The following is a 9,519-nucleotide window of genomic DNA, read 5'->3' on the forward strand; positions in this document are numbered from 1 at the left end:
AGTAGCATTTTCCTAGAAGCACTCAAACTTCATGTTGAGTAAACTAACCAGGCCCAAATTTATACCAAATTTAGCTAACTAATTGAGAGACTAGCAGTCAAATTTGAAGTTTTTTATTGGACTTCATAAAAAGTTACAGCTTGCTGAAAATTTTCTAAATAATTTAAAATTTACAGGCTTTTGCAAATTTGCACAGTGACACAAACTCTAACCAAATGGCTATTCAACTAAGAACCCTTGATCTATCAAAATACTCTGTCGAAGTTACCATCTTTCTACATAACCCAGACCCTGAGATATATAAAACTAAAAAATGTATATGTCCTCTATCGCCACCTAGTGGTGGAATTTCAAATCACAACAAGTTTTCCAAAGACACTAGCTCTTTAAGTAATCAGGATTCTGAGAAATATGGGATGGCAAATTCACTAATGTTACGAAATTCACTCTACGCTGATTTTTCTAGTAGCCCTCTAAGGTCACGACGCGGGGACGGTAATGGAGTAGACCGAAAAGCTTACGGAGTTTTTTAGCGCAAAGTGCTGCGGACAATTCTCGGTGGGAAACCAAAAAATGGTATGTGGCGCAGACGCATGGATCACGAGTCGTACCAAGTGTACAAAGAAGTAAATATAGTAAAACGAATAAAACACGACAGACTTGGTGGGCCGGTCACGTAGTGTGAACGTAAGAAGAAGGAATAGCGAAAACAATATTCAGCAAGGAATCAGGTAGAGGTCGGCGACTTTGTGGACGGTCACGACCGCGTTGGCTATACGCGATTGAAGATGACCTGGAGAAACTGAAGGAACGCCCAAGCCCGACGAAGATTGTGCTTTACTATACGCTTGGCGCAGGAGTAAAGCTTCTTTGTAGCCAACAAGGTATCCAGGTAGATAATACATGATGTCGAAGACTACCGTACGAAGATATGGAATTCTGTTTCCTTTTGCATGCATCAACATCGATGTCAGTGCCTCCTGTTGAGCTAAGGTGGTATCTCTATAAGAGTACCCTGGAGGATTATTGTCTCCAGTTAGCCTAGTGGTTAAGGCTATGGATCGCCAATCCGAAGACGGCGGGTTCGATTCCCGTTTCGGTCGGGAAAATTTTCTCGACTCCCTGGCAATAGTGTATCATTGTACTTTGCCACACAATGTTACAAATTCATGCAATGGCAAGCAAAGAAAGCCCTTCAATTAATAACTGTGGAAGTGCTCTAAGAACACTAAGTTGAAGAGAGGCAGGCCAAGTTCCAATGCGAACGTCGAGCCATAAAGAAGAAGAAGGATTATTGTGGTCGATTATGGTCAAGTAGGTGATTTCATTCTGAATTTCATGTAATTAGACATGAAAATAGATAAATGAAGCATTTCCACTTTGGACATTTTATATGGAATATGTACTCACCACTTTTAGTCGATAATAAGCCTACATTCCATTGAAAGGTGCAGCATTGAAGACGGGAACTCGCTTCTCGACGAACGATGTAGAACAACGGTTGATTCTGAATTATTGAAAAACACACGTTTCTCAAGTTATCCAAGACGATTATACTGATACATATTCCTCGAATCTTCACATTCTGGCATATATCTGTCGAGAAACGTGCCACACAATCTGGCAAACACTGAGCCATACATGTAGGTATGTCCCACCGGAAGAGCCTCCCTGTTACTATTGCTGCTAGCTGGTGTTGCTGTCACGCGCTGGTTGATGGCTCGGCCATCATCCATATTTATGACCGGCTGTCACCCGGCGCTTCTCCTCGATTATGAATTGGAACATTTCAGCGCAAAACTAGCTGTGCGGGCACACCCCCAACTTACAACTCCGCAACCAGAGTGCGCTGCTGCAATCTCCGGTACGGGATAAATGAATCGAGCTCGTTCCGAAGGCTCGTGTTACTCAGTGTTGCTCATTGGCGGTAGTTGTAATAGTGTGTACCACCCAAAGCCACCCAGCCGAACCGAGCACCGATGATAATAATGTAAATTTTATTCATTGAAATATATGAACGAACATAATTTCCACGCTGATAAGCATTTAATCGCGCTCAAAGTCTGCCACAGACGACTACTATCGACTTCTGGCGATGCACACAATTCTGGCAAACTTCCCCAAACGACTGTGGTACTGAGCTGCAGCCAGTGCCAGTAGTGGTGGGTGTTCTTCCGGTGAACCTCCGCCCGGCCTCCGCTCACTTCCTGACAAACGAAAATATCAGGCGCGTGTCATTCTCCACACGGACAGGAGATAAAACGTGACTTAAATCCTAGCGCACTTATCGATTTTCCAGTTATGGTGAGCATATTTCAACCATAAAATTACGAATGCGAGTCTAAAGGCACCTTGCTATTATTCGTTGTTCCGTCTGAAAAACATCCATGCAACTGAATTCATTATTGTCACTCGCTTTATTTTGTCAGTCATATTTTCCAACATGTTCATCAAGTGCATAAAAAAAAGTTCGGCATGTTGGGCAAGGATTCATACCACTTTTCCGAAATATACGCTGTTCGATGCCATTTTGCTAACTCGTATATTTTTTAATCGTTTTCATTTGGCCATTTTTCCTTTCGGTTTATCTGTAGACGGATTTCGCGCCAACTCGAACAAATGTTGGCAGCACCCTCTCAGATTACAACGAAACTTTCTTGGTGTGTAGACCTTGCCACTTTGCATACTCATTTTTCTATTTTTTTTTCTCGACTGACTTTTGAAAAGGGCTAAACTTTTTTTATGGATTTTAAAAAAATGTTTTTAATCAAAAAATGACTACTCCTACAAAAAAGTGTTGTATGGGTGATTATCACAAAATAAGTCAAATTTTAAGAAAAAAATACTGAAAAAAATCCAAAATGAGCCCTACACTGAAAAAAATCATTTCTAAAAATTCAAAGTTGATTTAAAAAAAAAACACCATTTTTGATTTTGATGAAATTTTGTCTCAAGACAGGTAATTATGTTCCCTACCAACCGTCCATACATCACAAGATGGGCACTTTTAAGGAAAAAAAGTTTTTCTAACAAAAACTTTTTCTTGTTCGAATGATTTTTTTTTCAGTGTATTTTGTTATCAACAATAAAACCAGTGAAGGCCATAACAATCCCAGAATCCAATGAAACCCAATTTTCTAGGAGATTTTGTGTTATTTATTCAATCATTTGGAAGGGTTTTCCTATACATAAAAAACTTCAAAATATTACAAATGTATTTTCTTAGGAAATGTAATGTTTGATCGCAATATGTATTGAAGTGCACTTTTAAATATACAATTATTTATAATTATGAATTTTTCAAATATATATATATGTGTCTTAGAGCCAATTTCAAACATGTTCTTTTCTATTTTTTTCCGATGATACTAAATATTTTTGGTTCATCTTCTGAATTAGAATACCTGTTTGCCTTTACTTTGTCGCCAGGAATAGGCAAAAAACTATGGAATTTCTGAGTGCCTGGTATTGTTTTGGCGTTATTATATATTTCTTCGAGATCTTCTGACATTTTAATGTACTGTTCAGTGGATACGTAACAGAAATTTAATTTAGTTATATTTTTATCTGTCTGTACAACTGCCCAGTTATATAACTCTCGTGGAGTTGTTATGGTATTTCCATAATCTCGAGCAAGACTTGCTCTCTTTGCCATTCGCTTGAGATTGCCACCAATAGCATCACATGGACCTTTACCGTGGGACGTTGCAAAAAAAATGCCATTCTGCTCTTAATGCATGCTTTGACTGGAATCTACATAGACTAGCAAAGTTCTTCTTATTTTTGTATTGTGATGCTGCCCCATCAGACATAAAATAAATTTTAGAAAAGTTCGTTAATTGTTTCATAAAATCTATCATTTTTGAGATGAACAACTGGATCGCAACTGTATCGTGAGCCATTACTTCCGATATGATAATGAAGCTAACATTTACAAGTTTATTATCTTTCATATAGTAAATTTCAAATGGGTGTATTGTTGCTTGCGAGTTGTTCCAATGATATCCTTGAGCAGCGTTTTGAATTATGAATGAATAGTTTTCAGAGAAATCACAAATCGCAAGAATTTCATCATCCTTTAATGTATCTTTTTTATTTCTGAGAAATGATGATTGTTGTTTATGAATAAAGTCGTGTGTTATAAGTTTGTCAATTTTATCAACAAGATACGGAACAAATTCATCAACAGGTTTAATAATCGTTTCTAAATTACAGCGATCAGTATTCAACCACTGCTGAAATATAATCTCTTCTTTGTCATTTGATTCTAATATCAATGTAAGTTCCTCTTCAATGTGTTCATTACAAGCACACTTTTCACAAGCACGGAAAAAGCAATTATCTGTTCTGGTGGAAATATCGCAAAGCATTTTTTGTATTATTTCATCTTGTGACACAATTCTTATACTGTTGAACATTAAATTTACATTTTCATGAATAGTACATATGCATACATTATGTATACCAGTAGAATCAAGTAAAATACAATGCTTTGGTCGCAACTGTGTAAATACTGTGAAACCAATATTCACAGTTTTGTACATATCTACAAAAATCATATAAGCCTCTTTGAGCGACATCATCAAAAGTCGTTTTTGAACTTGTTGTTTTTTTTCCATTTCGAACCTCAGAAACAAAATCATTTGTTCCTGGCATTGGCCTGCTGATATGATTATGTATCATCAAAAAATTCTCTTACTATTTGTTTTGTATCGTCATCAATACCATGCCCCCTTCTTTTTTCGGTGGTACAAAGAATACCCTGTTCATAAACAAGATCCTTCACCTGCCTCGCCATATACATTGGTGCGTTAAACTCTCTTGTGATTTTATTTACCGACCAAGACTTAGGAAGTACAGATAGTATTTTAATCTGTTCGCTTCTGTCAGTTGTAGGGTGATTGAACTTATCCTTTAACTGCATAATTATCTCGTCATACGCCTCCACTTTGCCAACATCCGTTGAATCTATTCCGAAGATATTTTTTCGAACTGCTTTCGTAATCTGCAATGATTTGTTTATGCGATATTCCATACTTCTCATGTTTCTAGATGAGATTGGCGATAAACTCAATGTTTCAGCAATGGTATTAAACTTCTCAATATTATGGGGACCCTGTAGTTGATCTGTTGACGGAATTGACTCCAATGATGGAATAGATGGTACCATATCTGTAAGATAAAAGATAAGGTTAACAATATAATAATGAATGCAGCGGAAAGTTAATGATAGTTATTTATGCAACGAGTTGCAAAAATGATTTTTTTTCGCACAAGTAGTACATTTATCCAACGAGGCTTGCCGGGTTGGATAAATACGAAGAATACTGAAAAATGTAGTTTTGCAACGAGCTGCAAAATGAGTTATATAAAAGAAGCTAACACGTTGAAGGCTTACTTACCCAGCTCATGTTCGATTTGTTGACCACTCGTTGACGGTTCTGGTTCTGGAACATCATGATGTTGCTGCCCACTAAATGATGGTTGCATAGTTTCGTCGTTTCCATCCGATCGGCGTTTTTTCGTATTCGGGCTTCTGTTGTGACTTATCAATCCACGACATGACTCACAAATACTCATCGATTCGTCGATTTCATGTGTATATCCCATGGAATGAATTTTATCTATCAATCTTAATGACATGCCCCGTAGATTATGACGGTTGCACTTTGGATTGTTTATTTTTGCACTGCACTTGAATTTGTTGAATTTTGATTTATACGATTGATCCATTACTTTTCAGAACTGCCTTTAATAACCAAAGAGAAGTAACACGTTGAATGATACCGATTCATTTTCTTGTTTTGTTCATATTTGCTTTAGGTACAACTCTTGATTTGTTTTTTTTTTCGATTAAGTAGTTCGAATCTAATAAATAGCCTTACCTAATATTAGGTAAGAACATGGGGTAGAAACGTTTGGATAGAAATTACAGCAGCACGTATGAAATGCGTGTTCTAATTGTATATTGTTTCGTACTTCTAGAGTGCTGCTGCGTGAATATGGGTGCATTGCATTGTCGCATATGACACAATAAGTTTCATTGCATTTTGAGATTACTAGATAACCTTCACTGGTTTAGTTTGTTTTTAAAAAAAGACACTGAAAAAATAATAATTTGGACATGAAAAAGTTTTTGTTAGAAAAACTTTTTTTCCTTAAAAGTGCCCATCTTGTGATGTATGGACGGTTGGTAGAGAACATAATTACCTGTCTTGAGACAAAATTTCATCAAAATCAAAAATGGTGTTTTTTTTTTAATCAACTTTGAATTTTTAGAAATGTTTTTTTTCAGTGTAGGGCTCATTTTGGATTTTTTTCTTAAAATTTGACTTATTTTGTGATAATCACCCATACAACACTTTTTTGTAGGAGTAGTCATTTTTTGATTAAAAACATTTTTAAAAAATCCATAAAAAAAGTTTAGCCCTTTTCAAAAGTCAGTCCAGATAAATTTTGAAGAAACTAAGTATGCAAAGTGGCTTATCTAGTCTTGGTGTACATACCCAGAAAGTTTCATTGTAATCTGAGAGGGTGCTGCCAACTCCGAATACGATTTGGGGCGAAATTCGTCTGATTATCTTCAAAAATAACACCGGTGAACTTGAAAAAGGGACAAGATATAACTCCAAAATTTACATCTCTCCATGGGGAATAATGCATTAGGTATTTAGATTTCTCGATTAAATTATCTTCTCTGCATCTTGAACTGTCATAGTTTTGACGTAGGACTACGCCTCTCTTTTCTATACCGAGTGTCATTTCAATATTCTGAAAATCGAGACCGTTACGTTTGCAGGGAAGATTTTGAACATCTATTACTTAGTTATTTATGAAGCAATTGTTGATCTTTTAACATCAAATGATAGGAAATATTGCTAGCAATTCTGTCAATAAAAATGGTCTGTCATAAAATTGGTCATAACTCAGGAACGGAGAAAAACCACATCTTGAAAATTTTACAAAAATTTATTTTTTTTAGAATTTTTCCGGACTTCGAAAATAGTTTTTCCGACTTTTCCAACCGATTTTCCTCAACAGTGGAAAATTTAGTGGAAAACAATTTTCAGTTTCTATTTTTTTTTTGGATTGCTGAGAAAATTTGCTTACGATTTCACAAAAAACATTGTGTCTTCGATGCTTCGTTCTTAAGTTATGATTTTTCAAAAACAACGGCTCATATAGCACATCTGGAAAATCTACACAAAATTGGTCATAACTCAAGAACGGAGAAAAACCACATCTTGAAAATTTCATTTGCAGGTGTTGTTTCCCTCGGCTCACTGTAACAGTTTAGCAGGTGATGACTCTGCGGAAGTGGGTTGTTGAGGGATTGGTAGGGATGAATGAGCGAATGAGCGTTAGTTAATCCTTCAGTATAGTCACGCTGTTGTACTTTGAACACCATATTGAGAAAAGCTCGTTTGTTGTGTACAACATCAGCGTGGTGCTGGCGATGGTGTCCAAACATGGCACTAGGGGAACGTGCATAAATTATGCCACGTAAAATTTACCTTTTTTTCAACCGAATTGGTACCGGAATTCCTCTGAGGATTTCTCCCGAAATTCTATCCAGGATTCTTCCATGGATTCCTTACAAGATTTCTTCTTGGACTTCTGCCACAATTCCTTCTTCGACTTCTTACGCTGTTTCTTACTGAGTTCTTCCCACGGTTTCTTCCGGAGTTCTTCATTGAATATCTGGGGGTTTGTTAGAGTTCCTTTGCCGATTTGTCCAAATAGTTTCTCACAAGATTTCATCCAGGGGTTTTCCTTGATTTGCTCCCAGAGTTCTTTCTGAGATTTTTCGGTGCTCATTCCAGGACTTCTGAGAATTCCAGGGATTTATACCAAATTTCCTTCTGCAGATGTTTTAGTGGGGTTTCTGCAAGAACACTTCCCAGGATTTCTTCTAGAGGTTTTCGGGGGATTCTTTCCGGAGTCCTTAACAAAAATTCTCCCAAAGTTATTTCGGTGATTTCTCTTTGTGGTTTTCCTGGAAAACTCTTTATCAATTTAGCATTTTTTGCGATACTTCTGTTGCACTTCTTTCAAAGATTTTCCCAAAAAAATTCCAAGTTTATCTTGGAGTTTATCGCTAGATTTTTCCCGTAGCTCCTCCGGGAATTTCTCTCAAAGGTTTCTAGAGTTCTTCCCAGAGTTCCCCTTATACATATTTCCACCCAAGCGTACTGCTTAAAGTTTTTCTAAGATGTATACCTATATTTTTCTCGGAACTTCTTTCGAAGTTTCTTCTGCTCACTCTCACTGAACATTTTGACGTTTGAGCAGTGCCGCTCCGCTCGAACTCGAACGTCAAATTCCATATGAAAGAAAGCAGGAAGAAGTCGTGCAGAAGTCCATAGTTCTTCTCGGAGTTCCTCGCGAGCTTCCACAGGATATTCTCGGATATTTCTTCGGGAATTTGTTACAAGGAATTTCAAGGCTATTCCAGGAGGTACATACAATGAAACTTCTTTTTATGCTGGTTATGTTCATGCAGATTTAATGTTTGCACTTTTTTATACCATGCATAAACTAAACAGCCCAAGTCACAATGATAGTTAAATAACAGCTTATTCAGCCAAAATTTTTAAAATCAAGCCTAAGAGCGGCATATTCATCCATTGTACAGCAATAATGTTCGTTGGGAGAGGAAGAGCTATTCAGTATCAATAAGAAAATGTAAAAATGACGGTTACTATGGAAACGACTGAAGGGGCGTTTTTAGGAGACAGCAAAAGGAGGTCTTGAAAGATCTAAGGAGGGACGGGCAAATGGGTGATCTAGGGGGTCATAAGCGGGAGCAATAGAGGGTCGCAGAGATGATTTAACATGGGTTTCGGTGGGAGTTTAGGGGGTTTCAGGGGGTTTTAAATGGGATTTGAGGAATGGGGAGTTTGGTTCCTTGAAACTCCTTCCTTGAAACCACCCCCTTCTCCCATAAGGTTTCAGGGAGCTCAGGGTGATTTGCTCTGATGTCGGCAACCATGGCATTAGGAGGTGTATCACAATACGTGTGCGTTTATGGAATCAAAAATTTTATGGTGTCATCCTCGTAATGCCAGCAGTTCCTGTCAAAAAATTAGGTTTCTAAAGCAATTTGTTAATTTTAGATAAATCATCGAATAAAGCTTGAAAATAAGGCCTTTTTAAAATGCCACTTTTAAGGCTCGATGAAACATCACACTTTTAGGTGGTTTGATACATTTTAGAATCTCAAACTCATATCCATTATATAATATATTATTAGTTACTACTACCTTGACCAGAACTTTTTAACTTGCTTCGGTGTCAATGAGGAACAAGTTCGGTTCCCTTGACCCATTCTCACCCCCTCGAAGGGGTGAGAATGAGTCAATTATTATACACTTGTAGTTTTAAAGAAAGTTGACGAACTTCAAATATTTTTTCATCATTTTTGCATGCATTACCAAAGATCTCATCAAAGGACTTTTTCATACACAGAAACAAAAGTAATTGAACAATGAATATGGAAGTATGCATTTTTGACCCATT

At 37.0% G+C, this 9,519-nt stretch overlaps 1 protein-coding gene across 1 annotated transcript; it reads right to left on the minus strand.

The window, feature by feature from the left end:
- Nucleotides 1–2,741: 2,741 nt before the first annotated feature.
- LOC134289078 (uncharacterized) lies at nucleotides 2,742–6,572 on the minus strand. Its single transcript, XM_062855074.1, has 2 exons — nucleotides 5,403–6,572; nucleotides 2,742–5,172 (listed from the first exon to the last, which is right to left on the minus strand). The coding sequence occupies exon 2, from the start codon at nucleotides 4,641–4,643 to the stop codon at nucleotides 3,693–3,695; it is 951 nt and encodes a 316-aa protein (XP_062711058.1). The 5' UTR covers nucleotides 4,644–5,172; nucleotides 5,403–6,572; the 3' UTR covers nucleotides 2,742–3,692.
- Between the last annotated feature and the right edge of the window lie 2,947 nt (nucleotides 6,573–9,519).

The sequence above is a fragment of the Aedes albopictus genome, chromosome 2, assembly GCF_035046485.1.
Source record: "Aedes albopictus strain Foshan chromosome 2, AalbF5, whole genome shotgun sequence".
Classification (NCBI taxonomy): domain Eukaryota; kingdom Metazoa; phylum Arthropoda; class Insecta; order Diptera; family Culicidae; genus Aedes; species Aedes albopictus.

What these genes read in the sequence shown, in the direction of transcription:
- LOC134289078 (XM_062855074.1), bottom strand. Translation starts at nt 4,643, where the DNA reads ATGATTTTGTTTCTGAGGTTCGAAATGGAAAAAAAACAACAAGTTCAA.